This window comes from Mustela putorius, unplaced genomic scaffold (genome assembly GCF_011764305.1).
Source record: "Mustela putorius furo isolate JIRA1106 unplaced genomic scaffold, ASM1176430v1.1 tig00003834_pilon_pilon_pilon, whole genome shotgun sequence".
NCBI lineage: Eukaryota > Metazoa > Chordata > Mammalia > Carnivora > Mustelidae > Mustela > Mustela putorius.
Genome location: NW_025421987.1, coordinates 58354708 through 58371499, shown reverse-complemented (window position 1 = coordinate 58371499; position 16792 = coordinate 58354708). Strand labels below are relative to the sequence as shown.

The 16792-nt window shown below is 35.5% G+C and overlaps 1 protein-coding gene across 1 annotated transcript in view; it reads left to right on the top strand.

Annotated features, from left to right (window-relative positions):
* GPR149 (G protein-coupled receptor 149) overlaps window positions 1-7788 on the top strand; it is a 62067-nt gene extending 54279 nt beyond the window's left edge. The window contains exon 4 of the mRNA XM_004755593.3: window positions 6145-7788. Coding sequence (XP_004755650.1) covers window positions 6145-6717 — 573 coding nt within the window. The 3' untranslated portion in view covers window positions 6718-7788. The remainder of the gene's footprint in view (window positions 1-6144) is intronic.
* The last annotated feature ends 9004 nt before the right edge of the window (window positions 7789-16792 follow it).

Sequence of the window (16792 nt, the reverse complement as noted above, 5' to 3'; positions counted from 1 at the left end):
TAATTGCTTTGCCCACTTCTTTTTTTCTCCTGGGATGTTTATCTTTCTAATTTGGAGAAACTCTCTATGTAACTATTAAACTTTGTCCTATGTATGCTGCAAATATTTTCTCCTGGGATGCCATTTGTTTTTTATCTTTGCTTTCAGCATACATTTTTATATAGATATTTTCAGTTTTTCTGCAATCAAATCTGTCCCTCTTTTGTCACTTCTGCTTTTCATTCCAGATTTGTAAAGGTCTCCTCCACACAGCATTTTAAAAGAATTATTAAGACTCAAGAAATTATTTTTGCTTATAACATGAAAAGGAATCCAGTTGAATTTTGTAATGGAAAGCCATTTGATTCCTTTCTTATTTTGAAATGCCATCTTTGTGAAAGACTTTGTGATAGACTATATTTTGTTTCTTGACTGCTTAACTTATTATATCTTGCAATTAACAATCTGTATTAATTACTGTAGCTTCATATCATGTTTGTAAATCTACCTTATTAGTCTACTTCCAAAATTTCTTGGTTATACATTTACTCTTGGTTATAAATCTGCAGATAAATCTTAGGAGGAACTTTTCATGTTCTAAAGTAAAATTTCATTGGTATTCTATTAAGTTTTTTATTTAAATTGTATTAAATCAATACAATAAAATAAATTCCCATATTCACAGTAGAATTTTTCCATGTGGAAATATTATTTCTTTTGTCTCCTATTTATTCAGGATATCTAATTATAGTGGGGTTTTTTCATATATTCTCACACATTTCTATAATTTTGTTACTATTTTGAATGGGATATTTTTAAAATATATTTTTTAATTGGTAACTGCTATTGTTTTAACACTTACCTACAAATTAGCTACCTTACAAAACTCCCAAATTAGTTCTTTTCTAGAATCCCTTCTCTAGAATTTCAAAGCGTACAATATTTTCACATGAAAATTGTGATTTTTTTTATTTGACAGGGATCACAAATAGGCAGAGAGGCAGGCAGAGGAGGGGGGGAAGCAGGCTCCCTGCTGAGCAGAGATTCCCAATTTGGGGCTCCATCCCAGGACCCTGAGATCACGACCCGAGCTGAAGGCAGAGATCTAACCCACTGAGCCACCCAGGTGCCCCGAAGATTATGATAATTTTATTTTTCCTGCTCACTATTTCTTGACTGTTATCTAGCTAAGACCTCTAGAACAATGCTAAATAACTGCACTGATATCAAATATTTCTTTTCATCTATAAAAATTGAGCCCTGCCCAGATCTCCTTTTCCCTCACTCCACCTCACTCCTTTACCCTCACTCCTAAGTACACTTATTCCATATTCTTATAATTCTCCAGCCTAGATATATTGTAGTATGAGTCACATGGAAATGCAATTGTTTATGAGCTTGGTATTTGTGTATTCTGTGAACCCAAGATATGACAACTTCTTCATTCCGTTGCTATAGCCCTACCAGCTAACCCAGTCCTAATACTAGAGATTCAGTTAGTCTGTTTTGCTTCCCATCTCTCTTCATTTTAGTCTGCCCTCCATATCCTTCCTAAAAGAGGTGGAAATTCTGTTCATTTTACACAAATTGTTAGATATCTCCCTGAATCTTTATCCCTTTACTTCTCCCTTCATTCAAGCTCTCATTTTCCCTCATCTGGAGGAGTGTTTCTTTAAATTAAACAATAGGTCTCTCTGAAAGAAAAAAAAATCTACGAATCTTACCGACAAATCAAATTCTTATGTTTTTGCTTTAAAATATACAAACAATATTTAGTAAAACTCCTTATATTTATAGTTCTTACACAAATCTAAAATCAAAAAAAATTTATACATTAAATATTTTCATAACCAGTAACATTAAAACTGCTAAATTGGCTTAAAGTGACAGTACCATTTTGCTGAAATTAACATGTCAATTTTGGATTAATAGTGCAAAGATGTATGCTCAGACCTGTTTTTTTTTAATAATTTATTTTTTATTTTTTTATAAAAATATAATGTATTATTAGCCCCAGGAGTACAAGTCTGTGAATCACCAGGTTTACATACTTCACAGCACTCACCATAGCACATACCCTCCCCAATATCCATAACCTCACCACCTTCTCCCTCCGCCCCCCAAACCCTCAGTTTGTTTTGTGAGATTGAGTCTCTTATGGTTTGTCTTACTCCCAATCCCATCTTGTTTCATTTATTCTTTTCCTACCCTCCAAACCCCCCACATTGCATCACCACTTCTGCATAGCAGGGAGATCATATGATAGTTGTCTTTCTTCAATGGACTTATTTCGCTAAGCATAATACCCTCTAGTTCCATCCACGTCGTAGCAAATGGCAGGATTTCATTTATTCTGATGGCTGCATAGTATTCCATTGTCTCTGTGTGTGTGTGTGTGTGTGTGTGTATATATATGTTTGTTTGTATCTTTAGGGTAAATACCCAGTAGTGCAATTGCTGGGTCATAGGGTAGCTCTATTTTCAACTTTTTGAGGAACCTCCATGCTGTTCTACAGAGTGGTTGCACCAGCTTGCATTCCCACCAACAGTGTAGGTTTTCTTTCTTTCTTTCTCCGCATCCTCGCCAGCATCAGATCTGCTTCTTTATAATCTGTCTCTGTGTTTTTACTTCTGTGACTGTCAAATGGAGACTATCCCTTTGAATAAGAATGTTATGCAGTGTAATTTTTTAAAAAAGGTTTATTTATTTGCGAGAGAGCCCAGACCCAGGTGCATGCAAGTAGAGGAGGAGCAGAGGGAGGGACTCTAAGCACACACCCTGCAGAGCATGGAGCCCAACATGGGGCTCTGCGGCTTAATCTCACAACCCATGAGATCATGACCTGAGCCAAAACTGAGTCTGACATTTAACCGACTAAGCCACCCATGTATCCCTCACAGTTTAATTTTGATAACTCAAGACTTTGTGCACTATTTCAGAATAACAGACTTCACACTTAGCTAAATTCTGGTGCTATGCAATTCTCAAATGCCACTTTTAATGAGATGTCATTTGATAACTCAGTAAAGGTTTTTGCTCATTTAAGTTAGCATGAGAGCTACTGAAATCTGCATTATGTGGATGTATAAAATCAGATGCAAAAAAATTCACATTTGCTTTTATATTAACTCTTCATCAGTGATGCAAGTTGGTACAGATAAAGATATGGTCATACTACTGATGCTCTAGTGAAGGTTCTTTTAAAATAGACATGCCAGTACTGCTGAGAACACTGTCTGATAACTCAGTTTTCTCATCCAATTTTCTTTTTTAAACTAAGTATATTCCATAGGACTTTGTTTACACAGTATACCAAGTCAAAGAGAAAATAATTTTTTAAGCAATGAGTTGGGGTTGTTTTTTCTTCCTGCAGTAAAGTATGATTTAAGGAAGTCCAGCTTTCATATTACTAGCTCTCAGAATGAAGGACGTTATTTTTATAATTCACATTATTAAATGACAAATTTTTTGACTAAGTAATAACTCAGTCCATTTTTATTTTAAAAAACTGAAATTTCTGCCTTTGATAAAACTTTCTCTCAAGACGGAAAGTCTTTAATTTGGCTCTTCCACTCATGACTTATTATTCACAAAGCAAAGCTTTTAAAACTGCAAATCTTTTCTTAAGATCAATTTCAAATGCCAACCTGTATGAAATCTCTTTACCAAAATATGAATATATGAATATATAAAATCTCTTTACCAAAAGTGGTCATTCCTGGACTCCATAGAGCTTGGTTCCTATCTCTACTAAAATAGTTGGAACTAATATTTTTTTCTTTCTTACATGCTTTTGTCACCCAACTATATCTGTGGGGTCTTTGAATGAATAAATAGCATATTTATCTGTATACCCAATGCAAGTTCAGAATCTTGCACAAATACTACTTACTCCTTATGCATGGGGAATACATTCCAAGACTCCCAATGGATGTCTGAAACCACTGTTAGTACCAAACCCAATACATCCTATGTGTTTTTTCTATACAAACATAGCTATGATAAAGTTTAATTCATAAATTAGGCACAGTAAGAGATGAACAGAAATAACTAATAATGAAATGGAACAATTATAACAGTATATAAGGTTTGTGAATGTGTTATGTCTCTCTCAAAACATATTATACTATATTCATTCCCTTCTTCTTGTGATGATGTGAGATGATAAAATACTTACATGATGAGATGAACTGAGATGAATGACATAAGCACTATGACACAGTGTTAGGCTACTACTGACCTTCTGATCTTAGGGCAGAAGGAAGCTCGTCAGCCTTCAGATCGCAGTTGATTATGGGTAACTGAAATTGTGAAAAGTCAAACTTTTGATAGGAAGGACTACTGCAATACTCAGCAAATGTTTAATGAAAGCATAAATTAAAAAAAAATGAAGGCCATTTCCCCTTTGCCAAAAAGCTGTTACCACTCAAACAATGCTTTGGTACAGTAATGAATCTAAGTATTGCTCCTGTCTTTTCTGCTTCAGTTGCACATATGAAGTTGGTGAAGTTCTTTGTCTCAGCAGAAGGGTAAACTGAAATTTACAGTGTAAGTTTTCAAAGTTTTCAACCCTTTAGGGTACAAGGCCCTAAACTTAGGTTCTTAGGACCCTTTATGGATAAAGAGGATTCAAGATTTCTCCATAGAGAATAACTAAAAAAGACTAGTAACATGTCTTGTACACCCTAGACTATATTTTTCACTGTCCCTAAACTCAAAGAATTGGGCATGAAGGCACCCAAATGAATCTTATGATAAATCCTACCTTAAAATTTTCTCTTAGTAGAAGAGAATCCAAATTGTAGTCCTGGGCTTCTTAAACCCACACTTAGGTCCAGATACAAAATGCTCAAGGCAAATAGGGTGACCGGCTATCCTGCTTTTTCTGGAACTGGGAAGTTTCCTGAGATGCAAGAATTTCAGTGCTAAAGCTGGCATAGTTATAGGAAAACAGAAAGGTTGGTCATCCGAAATTGGCAAAATACCATGAACCCTCATGCCAATTCCTCTAAAAAGACACATTTAAGGCAATCGAGTTGGTAAGTCAGCTTCTTAGATTATCGGCGCATGTATGAAAAGTGTTAACCATCTTCCTTCCCCTTCTTTTTCTGGACTACAACATTTCTTTAATTAGGGATTGCAAACCTTACAATACAACAGAATCACTTGTTTAAAATAGACTGCTAGAACCCACCCCCAAAGTTTCTAATTCAGTAGGTCTGGATAGGGCTCAAAAAAAATCTGCATTTCTTACAAGTTACCAGAAAATGCTGATGATGTTAGTCTGGGGATCTAGCTTTGAGAGCACTGCTCAAGAAGTTTGGTACCTTCTGAGACTCACATGTAATCAAAAAAGAAAACAAGTCAACTGGAAGTATGAAGATATGAATCAATAGTATAAGACACAGTCTATTGTAAGAGTCTGTTTTCTTTAATTTCTTAAACCCTGATCAGTGGCAAGTACAGATTTTAAAAAATCTTAACATACAAAGTTTTAAATAAAATATAGAAGTTTCTAACCTTCAAGAAAGTTTTTGCAGAGATGTGGGAGAGTTCTCTATTATTAGATTTACTTTAATGACTGTGATTTCTCCATGGAAAAGTCAGCACAGTGTAGCACTGTTCTGGGGACATTTGGTTCCTCTTCTGAATGCTCAAACCTAACAGCTGAATAATACTTTATACTTAATTTGAATCACAGTTTCACAATTATCATTCTCTGTGACATACTAAACAGGAAAAAAAGAGCATTTTTATAACACAGTCTGCACTTCTTTCAACCTATGCAAACTTTTTAATGTAACAAAAATATAAAAGCAATTTCAGATTATCTATATGCATTCAATTTTATGTCCATATGCTGCCTTTGGAAGCACTGACTGCTGCCCCCAACAATACACAAATTTTGCCATAAGCTACAGGAATATGTCCTTTATCTTCAAAGAAAGGTTCCTGACTGTCCTCATTTAGATATTATATTTGACCTAGGAGAAACTGAGCTATAGTGTTTTCATGGTAGAATTTAAATATCCCCGATAAAGGTTTCTAGGGAAATGGGTCTGAAATAGAAAAAACTCTATCATATTCATGAATAAAATAAATTTCTAAATGTCCTAATTCCAGAAACTAGTTTTCAGTAGTAACAATTTTGTTTTTGTCCCCAGCGTTCTGGTGGTGCCCTTGCCATTCCCTTGTGTGCATTCCAGGGGACTGTGTCTCTTCAAGCACCTACGGGGAAAACCCTCTCTCTTTCTACCTATGAGGTAAGTGCAGAAGGACAAAAAATAACCCCAGCCTCTAAGAAAATAGAAGTCTATCGATCCAAAAGTGTTGGCCATGAACCAAACTCAGAAGATTCTCCCTCCACATTTGCGGACACCAGTGTGAAAATACACTTGGAAGTTCTTGAAATTTGTGATAATGAGGAAGCCTTGGACACTGTGTCAATCATTAGCAACATCAGCCAGTCTTCTACACAGGTCAGATCTCCATCCCTACGCTACTCACGGAAAGAAAACAGATTTGTTTCTTGTGATTTAGGGGAAACAGCTTCATACTCTCTCTTTTTACCCACGAGTAATCCCAACGCTGATATCAACATCTCCATTCCGGACACTGTTGAAGCACATAGGCAGAACAGTAAAAGACAGCATCAAGAGAAGGATGGCTACCAGGAGGAAATCCAGTTGTTAAATAAAGCTTACAGAAAAAGAGAGGAAGAAAGCAAGGGTAACTAGTGATCATTTGGTCTAATAAAGGCAAAAATGGGTCTGCAAGTTTAAACTGCTGACCTAACACTTTTGTTCCGAGGCTATTTGATTTCCTTTATTACTTGTCGGTTTATATAAGATTCACAGATTTAGTAGTTAACTGTTTTTAGGGTAAGCAGCTGGAACTAGTATAAACACTTAAGTGCTTTTGATGTATTACCTGTAGATCACACACTGTGGTAATTAAAATTTGTATCTTATCTGATTCCTAAAGCTGTTTTCTAGATTAAATATCAGCCTCATTTACTAATGTTTTTGCCTGTTTGTCATCCTCAAAGTAAACAGAAAATTGCATAAATTCAATGAATATATTGTTCACATGCTCATGTTTCAACACATAAGGCTGGCCTTTATTGCAAGGGGTAGGAAGATATTTTGGGAGTGGAAAAATGTAGCAAAACTCTGTGTTGTATTTAAAGAGAATTGTCTACATGTGTCTAGTAAATCAAGCTTATTACAGTTACTGCTTTAGCTTTATACCCATGTTTAAGAAATATATTTTCATGTAAAATGGCAAACTACCTAGCTTCCAACTTTGAAACATGCATGCCCATAGTCTGTAAATAGTAGTTTCCTTCATAAAGTAAAAATGGCTTACTAAATATTTTTCTTCCCTTCTCTCTTAAATCTAAGTATTTTCCTTTCATCTTTCCATTATGTCAAGATTCCCTTGAAAAAAATGTTGTATGTTACAAGTGGAATTAGTAGTCCATAACTCAAACATTATTGGAAAAGGTTATAAATGTGCACATTATCATTTCTAGAATTGTTTTATCTGAATGGATATTGGGGAAAAACTCTGCCAGATTAAGTTTTGTTAGGTATGCTCAATTAGATTAACAAAGTTCTGGGTAAAGCCAAGGAAATCCACTAAGTAAAAAAATAAAAGTGTGTTTCTAAAGCTGCAGATTTGGCAAACTTTTTTAGCCATTCTTGAAGTATAGAAAATTTTCATACAAATATTATTCTAATTTTAGGTGCTTTTCAGGTTTTTTCCTAAAAGGCATGTATATCTCAAGCAAATTCAATATATTTTATTACATGAGTGTAAGGTATACATTTCGGCACTAATTTTAAAATGTGTTACATTGGGAAAAATGCAAGAATCACCTTATCAGATTATTAGTAATGTATATTTCAAAAATTATGAAGTGATTTTACTTCAAAATGCTTTATTCTGATCTTTCTTTAAACATACATTAAATGTATTACTTAAATGTTTATTTTCCAAAGTTTTGAGTTGACATTTTTACATGGTATTTGACTTTGTGAATGCCACACCTCACTCACATATCTTATTTACTATTTACAGACTGAGTGAATTATATTTTTAAATGATTAATTTGGATTTATATTTTATTATACTGAATCAGAATTCTAAATTACTTTATATGGACTTTCAGATTGTTTCACCTTGAGAAGATTTTTTTTTTTGCCATCAAGAACTCATTTTCGAAGTAATTATTTCACTGGACTTTATGTCTCTTTTACTCTCTCAATATCTCCTCTTCTAAACTTGGGAAGCAAAGGTAATGCCATTAGTAGAGTTTGTAAAGCAAACCTCAAATAATGTCTAATGTATAAATTCAAAATCAAATATGTTATTACAAATATATTTTATTTAAAATGCCTTTTTATATCCCTAAAATTGAGGGCTATTTTATTTCTTTAAAAGATTTATTAATTTTGTAGAGAGAGTGTGGGAGAGGGAGAGAGGGAGAAAGAGAATCCTGAAGGAGACTCCCCACGGAGCCCAGAGCCCAACTCTGCGGTGAACTGGGCTCAATCCTAGGACCATAAGATCATGACCTGAGCCGAAATCAAACGCCAGCTGCTTAACCAACTGAGCCACCCAGGTGCCCCTTAATGGAGGGCTATTTTAACATAATGACAAATGACCAGATCAATCAAATATTATAAATTAATGGCACTGGATGCCTGTTATAAAAACAAAAGTTGAATATTCTAATAATGTTTTGTAAAAGATAAGCTTTGATATATTAAATTTAGATGTATAATTTTATGAAAGAGAAAGGTGATATTGTTCCCTTATAGTATGATTTTTGGCAGCAAGGAAATCAGAAACAGAATCATAATAAAACTGAAGACAATAATAAAGATTTAAATAGAAATAAATCCTTTATAACTGGCATAGCTCTTTAATACAGAGGAGAAGATGATGGAAGTCAAGATTTAAAGAGCACAAGAACTAGACTGGAAGACAGTAATACTCCTTCCCTCCTGTGTACTATTTTCTTTTCATTGGACTTGGGCCTATGCTGGGAGAACTGGAAAAACAAAAAACAAAACAAAACAAAAAACCCCAAACTAGGATATTCCCATTTAATTGCCCTTGGCTATTGAATTAACTATACACTGGATATACTTTAAAGTTCTGGTGTATTAGGGGTGGCTCAGTCACTTGAACATCTGCCTTCAGCTCAGGTCAGGGTCCTGTGATGAGGCCCCACATTGCCATTGTTGTTGTTGTCCAAGACAACTGTAGTTGAAGCTAAAGAAAAATCTATAGGGGCTATGAATATGCATTAATGGCTCCTCCCAATCCTTGTTTAGAAACAGTAAGGGTAGGTAAGCTACATCAGTATAAAGTCTACTTACTCTTTAAAATAAAAATGTAAAAATGTGTTTCTGTAAGAAATACCCTTGTAGATATCTTGTACTTTTTAAATAGCTTACCCTGTTATATTTTATTAGTAGTAAGTACTATATTGCATATAGCTGATTTCTTTTCTCCATAAACTGATGAATCTGAAGACTAAAATTACTTATTATCTAATAAAAATATCACCATCTGGTGGTGACTTCTACAAACTGAAAAGACATATCTAAGACTCCCAGTTAATATAAACACATGTATAATCTCAAAGAGTTGTGACTGACAGAGGCAACCATTTTGGAGACCAAAGCATTATTTTGAATATAATAAAAACCATTTGGATATACATTATTTGGAAGCTTTTCTCAACATGGTTCTTTAGTATTGAATTTCATTAGATTTTGTCTAGGTTTCTTACTTATTCTATCTAGCCACTTTCATTAATTTATTCACTATAACATTTAATGAATACCTACTCTATGCTAGAAATTGTACTAGCTACTTAAGATTATGACTATGAACAAAAACAAAATGCACACCGCCCACACACACACGAAATGAGTTTGAACCTACTGCAAATTTAGAAAACACAGTCCACACAAGACTTCCCTCACTCCTGATACCCGGTGCAAGTTTAGTATATCCCCAAAACCACTATCAGTTTCCATAATTTCCTAGAAGGATCCACAGAACTCACATGAAATCTGTATTCTCACAGTTATAGTACACAATATAAACTAAAATCAGCTAAGAGAAGAAGAATATACAACAGAATCCAGAAAAAGTCTGAATGTGGACCTTCTGTTGTCTGCTCTCCATGGAGTCAAGGACAGCATCACTTTCCCAGATATCAATGTAAGACAACATACAAAGATTACTGCCAAGAAGGAAAGCTCATTTGAATCTTGGTGTTCAAGTTCTTTGTTGGGACTCCATCATGGTAGGAGTAGGGGTAAGCATGGTTCATTGCTCACATGACTGATTTCCAGCTCCTAAAGAAGTCAGGTTGATAAAGAATGATACAAAGCTTCTACCTTAAATCACACTGTTACTATTTGGCTGATCCACGGCCCCAGACAAAGTCACTCTTATAAAGCAACATGCTTCAGGGTCTTAAAGGCAACCTCCCCAAGAGGGGGGAGAGCTCTTTTAGGATGGTTTAAGGTCCACACTATACATTTATATACCATACATGTATAAATGTATGTATCTCAAGTAATGTTAAATGTATTGACAGAAAGTAGGTACTGGAGATAATAAAAATGATAAGAAAAAAATGAAAATAAGAGGACAATGATGGAAGGAGTTAGTTTTCCAAATATTTTGGTTAGGAAAGACTTCAGTGATAAGGTAATATTTTATCAATCAAATAAAGTGATAAATATATCTAGGGAAATCATAGTTCTAGCAAAGGGAACATCATATTCCCAGAACTGGGAGTATGCGTTTTGTATTTTGTGATACCATGGAGGAGGTCAATGCAAATGCAGATAAGTGAGAAAGAGGAAAAAGCAATTGGAAATAAAGACAGATAAGGGCAGGGAGAGACATATCATTACTGCCTTGAAGATCAGGTATGGACTGTGAATCTAATTTTAAATTTGATTTAAAGGAAGTCATTGAGGGTTCTAAGCAAAGGAATGACATGTTTGAATATAAAATCACTGTCTATTGTTGTCAAGGGAAATGACCATGAAAGTACAATATGATTACAGAAGAAACAGGAGGCTATTTTAGTAGTCTGAGTTAGAGGTGATATTTGCTAGGATTAGGGTGATAGCAATGGAGATGGTGATGGTATTGTATTCTAATTCAATAAATAGGAAGAATTTCCTTGGTTACTAAATAAATTACTCACTTCTTAAATGTTTTTTTATGGAGCCTGTAAATTGAGGAAAAAAATTACCTATGGCAATCTATTTTCTGTTAACACCTTGGAAAATCCCAGTGTTTCTACTGTCTTTCATCTATCACAGAGACTAGAAGCCTGAAAAGTTTATTTTCCATTCTTTCTTGCCAGTGAGTTTCAGGTTTAGCATCTGCCAGAGAGAGGTATTTGTGCAAGATTTGGAGGACAAAGTTGAAGAAAAGCAGCAGCAGTTAAATGAATGTTCCTAACCAGTTGAGGCTTTCTCCTCTAAGACATGGTTTAGGAGTCTAGGCTCTTTCCATCCCGCAGGTCCACCTTTTCAATTTTTATGATCATTATGCTCATCTGTATTAAGCTGGTAGGAGGAGAAAGGGCAAGGAGGATCCCGCAAGGACTGTTTCAGGGATGGCCTGGAAGAACAGAGGCTCAGCCACTGCAGATTCTGCTCTATTGGAGACATCTCAGTATACAGTCATCCTCAACTTCAAAAGAGACAGATATATATATTTATCCGTGCGCACAGGAAGAACACACCTAAATTTGGTGAACAGCTAGCAACCGGTCTCTGCCACATGCTATGACCCTAACTAGACAATAATATACCATACTATAATAGAACATAAATAGTGCCCCCTCCCTGGTATCATGAGATGCAGAGATACTGCATACCATAATCCAAGAATGGTACATTTTCCCCAAGTTTGAGTTATTTGGCCTTGAGTCTAGACCAGACTGTACTGCTCCAAACCTAGGTCAATTTGTTTATATGATTTCTTCTTCAGCTACAATACAAAGAAAATCATATTTATATGTCTTTCCTACAGTCTTGAGATCTCAACTTCAAAATACATAAAGAACACACGTGCAAACTTCACATATACAAAAACACATGTTTTGTGGGGTTTTTTGAGAATAAGCAGGGACTTGGCATTGGACAGTCAAAATCCCAATACAAAATGACTACAATGACGATATTTTGCAATATTATGTAGAACAGTTTAGATTCCTGGATTCATTTCATCTTGAAACACTTTATTAGAGGAAAATCTTTACCTTCACATATGCATAGTCTCACTGAGTAACTAGTCCAGAAAAAAAGAAAAAAAAAATCAATCTCTGAAGCAAATTTTATTTCTGCCACTCAGCAGAAATACAATTCCCAGAAGCTTTAAAATGTGAGGATCAAAAAATACTAGGGTTTGGACAAATCCATGGTCCCCTGGTTACAGGAGTAAAGATCCATATCTACTTGCTTCATAGAAGACTTAAGACTTTGTATTTTCATTATTTAGATGAAAATTCATTGTTAATTTTTTTTCCCCTCAGGACTCATTCATAATATGTTTCCCCTGAACTCCCAGATTATCTGTTTACAGTAGACAGAGAAAAATCCACTAATTTATTGAGATTATGTAGTTTTCAAGGGAAAGTATGTTATGCAAGATGCTCAAGAAGATCTTTAACATGGATCCTGGCATCCATTTTTTTCCTTCTTTTTCCTTTCATGAGAAACAGATGGAATAAGCAGACAGTGACAATAATTCATAGTTAACGATGACAAAATGTCTGGTTTGCCTGAGCTGGTCCCAATTTATAATTGTTTTCCTGGCATAAAAATTAATAGCATTCTCTTTAACTTTTATAGAATTGGACAATAAGCTACACAATCACTCTATAGTTGTAAAGCAAGTTGCACCTAATCTGTATGTTTTCCCCCAAAACAAAGGATGCCTATAGTAAGTAAAAAGGAAACTAGGTAATGCCTATACATTTCCTGCTAAAAGTCCTTCATTTACTTTTCATATTTCTATTAGAGAACTTTAAAAATACTCTCTTTCTGTATTTTGCGCGAAATAAGAAAATTATGCTTCGATGTCATCAAGACTTACCCTGAAAGAAGGTAATAAAAGGGGGACAAGTATGTCATGCCTTCAGAAGCTTAACTTAAAGGTTAGGACACCCCACTCCTACTGCTAACTGTAAAGTACCAAATCACAAAGAAAGCAGTACCTCTGGAGCCACTGAATGCTTGGACAATTAAATTCAAAGAGGATGCTGAAACAGATAATATCTGCATTTGAAAAAGAATAAAGGGACAGAAAAATTCTCTGATTGATCTTTGCCTTTTATTGAAATATTTACAGTTCACTGTAACTAAAAGCATCAGAGTATGCTCTGAACCAGAGCATTGGTTATGTTAACTTTTCTCCTGCAAATTTCTCTACTCTTCTCCATCCTACTCTCTTGCACCAAGAGATTGACTTGCACCAACCATGTAAACAGACAGAAGCAAATGCTCTCTGGGTTTGGACAATGGGGACTTCCAGCAAGAGATCAGAGACAAGGAAGAGAGTGAGGTGAGGAAATTTATTCCTCTTCACCTTGGACTGGATCTTACCTTTTATCAGCAGTCACTGCTTCTTACAGAAAGCTGACCCTATGACATTTTCTTCCAGGATGCCGGTACTCATTCCCTTTCTTCATTCACCTTGGGCCTAGAAATAATAATATCTCTGTTGCTACTAATTCCAGCTTAATGAAATCTTTTATAGTTCCTTTAAAAGATTTTTTGTACTTGTATACATACTTATAACACGTATATATACAAATGTTCTCTGAAATACCTTATTTTAAGATTGTTACCTGTTTTTTTTTTTTTAAGATTTTATTTATTTATTTGACAGAGAGAGAAAGTAAAAGAGAAGTAGGCAGAGGGGGAGAGGGAAAGCAGGCTCCCCGCTGAGCAGAGAGCCCAATGCAGGGCTCCATCCCAGGACCCTGAGATCATGACCTGAGCTGAAGGCAGAGACTTAACCCACTGAGCCACTCAGGCACCCCTGTTTTCTTTTTTTTAATATACATTTTTCAAAGATTTTACTTATTTATTTGACAGAGATAGCAAGAGAGAGAACACAAGCATTGGTGAGCTGGAGAGGGAGAAGCAGGCTCCCCGTTGAACAGGGAGCCCAGTGTGATGTCGAACTCAATCCCAGGACACTGGGATCATGACCTGAGCTGAAGGCAGACACCCATCTATTTTCTATAGAGACTATTCCTGACATATCCACAATCTATAACCTTTCAAGTGTGTAACTATCTTGGCTGTACAGTGGAAAGAGCCTTGGGCTAGGAATCAGAAGGCTTAGTTTCAACCTCTATTCTGATTCTAACTCTACCACTGTTTGAACTACACTTGAACTCTCCAGAGCTCTGTAATTCTTGAGTGGATGTTAGAAAGATTAGGGATGAAGAGAGCCCAAGCAGATAAGATTATCTGTAAAATCTTTTAGTCATACCATTATTTATAAAATTTTTAAATACTAAATGAAGGTTAAGAATCTGCAACTTCTCTGAAACCCTACTTCTATGAAAACCCTACTATGATGAAGATATGATTCTCTTCTTTGTTCAAGAAGAATACTTGATGGATCTAGGTAGAACGCACGTTTGGTGTTCTTAGATCAAGACACTTCAGGTTTTACCAATTTTATTTAATATTTTTCTTGTTTTCTTATAAACATATAATGTATTATTAGCCCCAGGGAGTGTTTACCAATTTTAGAATGAAGACCAGGACAAAATCCTGACTCATCTAAAAGTAAAGTAAAAAAGGTAAATTCCGTAGAAGTCAGAGAAGCAAGGAAACTGGTGATAGGAGCTGACAAAATTGGCATAAAGGAGGACAGATCAATTTGAGATAATGAAAAAGTAAAAAATCTCGGGACACCTAGGTGGCTCAGTGGGTTAAGCTGCTGCTTTCAGCTCAGGTCATGATCCCAGGGTCCTGGGATCGAGTCCTGAATCGGGCTCCTTGCTTGGCAGGAAGCCTGCTTCTCTCTCTGCCTCTGCCTGTTTGTGTGCTAGCTCGCTAGCTCTCTCCCTCTGAGACAAATAAATAAAATCTTAAAAAAAAAGAAAAGAAAAAATAAAATCTCCCAGAATTCCAGGGGAATACAGGGATTTAATAATTAATTTTCTCTTTAGCACACTGGATATACTAAAAACTATAACCAGAGATTTAAAAAATATTCAAAATATGGTGTACTTTCAAAGTGGTAAGCAGAAAATATGTTGAAAGCTGAGATGAAGGAGGGAGGTCAAAATTTAAACACATCTTCCCCTCCCTTCCGCCTTCACCCATATTCTCTTATAATGTAAGACTTCCTTCTTTTTTTTACTTCCTAGGTATCAGGGGTTTTCATTACTTTATGCCATCTTTCTTAAGGCAGATTTCACAGTCTCCCCTCTCTGGAGTTATAATTGTGAAATGTCTACTAGGGAACATGACTTATAGGGGCGACGACTAAAAATATGTTGATTTAGTATTAGAAAAGTGTCTCTGATAAATAGATAAATGAGGTTTCAGGGACTGAAAATGGAAATTTTTAAAGCAAGGAGGAATAAATACTGCTACAGACACTTAGTTTTTTAACTTTCATAAGACTACATTATTCCTCATAAAATATATCAATGACAGTGGGATCCTTGCCTTGGGGAGGTCTCATTCTTTTTAGTCCTCCCATCTCTTGACTTTCTTACCCTAACCATAATAAAATAGGGAAAAAATATGCCTATTCATAGTACCTGACATATAATAAGCACTCAATAAATATCACTTGCAGTATTAGCATCCTTTTTCCTACTTCTAGTTGTCCTATGAATAGCAGCAGATGTGTCTGTGATACAACACAAAAAGTCTGTAAAAATATCAAAGCTCATGTTCAGTAGAGAGCACATTTAAGAAAGACCTCTTTCTAGCCTGCCCAGAGTACACGACAAAGCAGAGCATCAGCAAGAGTTACAATGGCAACTATAATGAGCCAGTCACTCCTTTTGTTTTCGGGCATTAGGTAACCTAGGAATTCTTGCAGATTTCAAGCAAAGCAGGAAAACAAAACAAAACCCCAAGTATCAACTGCTACTTTTCTTCTCACTAATACCTTTGTGGTCTTTCCTTAAAAACCTTCCTTTGGGGCAGATTTTTACTACAGTGACATTTGCTCTAAAGTGTCTGCCTAAAGCAATAGCCTCAAGCAATACCATATTACTTCATGCTAAAGAAGCCAGGAAAAGGGGCACCTGGGTGGCTCAGTGGGTTAAACCTCTGCCTTTGGTTCAGGTCATGATCTCAGGATCCTGGGATCTCAGGGTCCTGGGATCGAGCCCTGCATCAGGCTCACTGCTCAACAGGGAGTCTGCATCCCCCTCTGCCTGCCTCTCTGCTTACTTGTGATCTCTCTCTCTCTCTCTCTTTCTGTGTCAAATAAATAAATAAATAAATAAAATCTTATAAAATATATTTTTAAGAAATCTTAAAAAAAAAAAGGAGTCAGGATAAATTACTAATTTTAAGTTGATAACTAAGATTCCGTTTAGGATTAACAAACATGAGGTGAAAAGAAATAATAGAATTTAGCAGGAAACAGAGATAATACTACCTCTCTCTGGGGTGACAACCCCAGAGATTAGGATTTAAGGATTTAAGGATTATGTGAAATATGGAATATTATATTACTTTTCCATTGTTGCCATAACAAATTACCAGAAACTCAGTC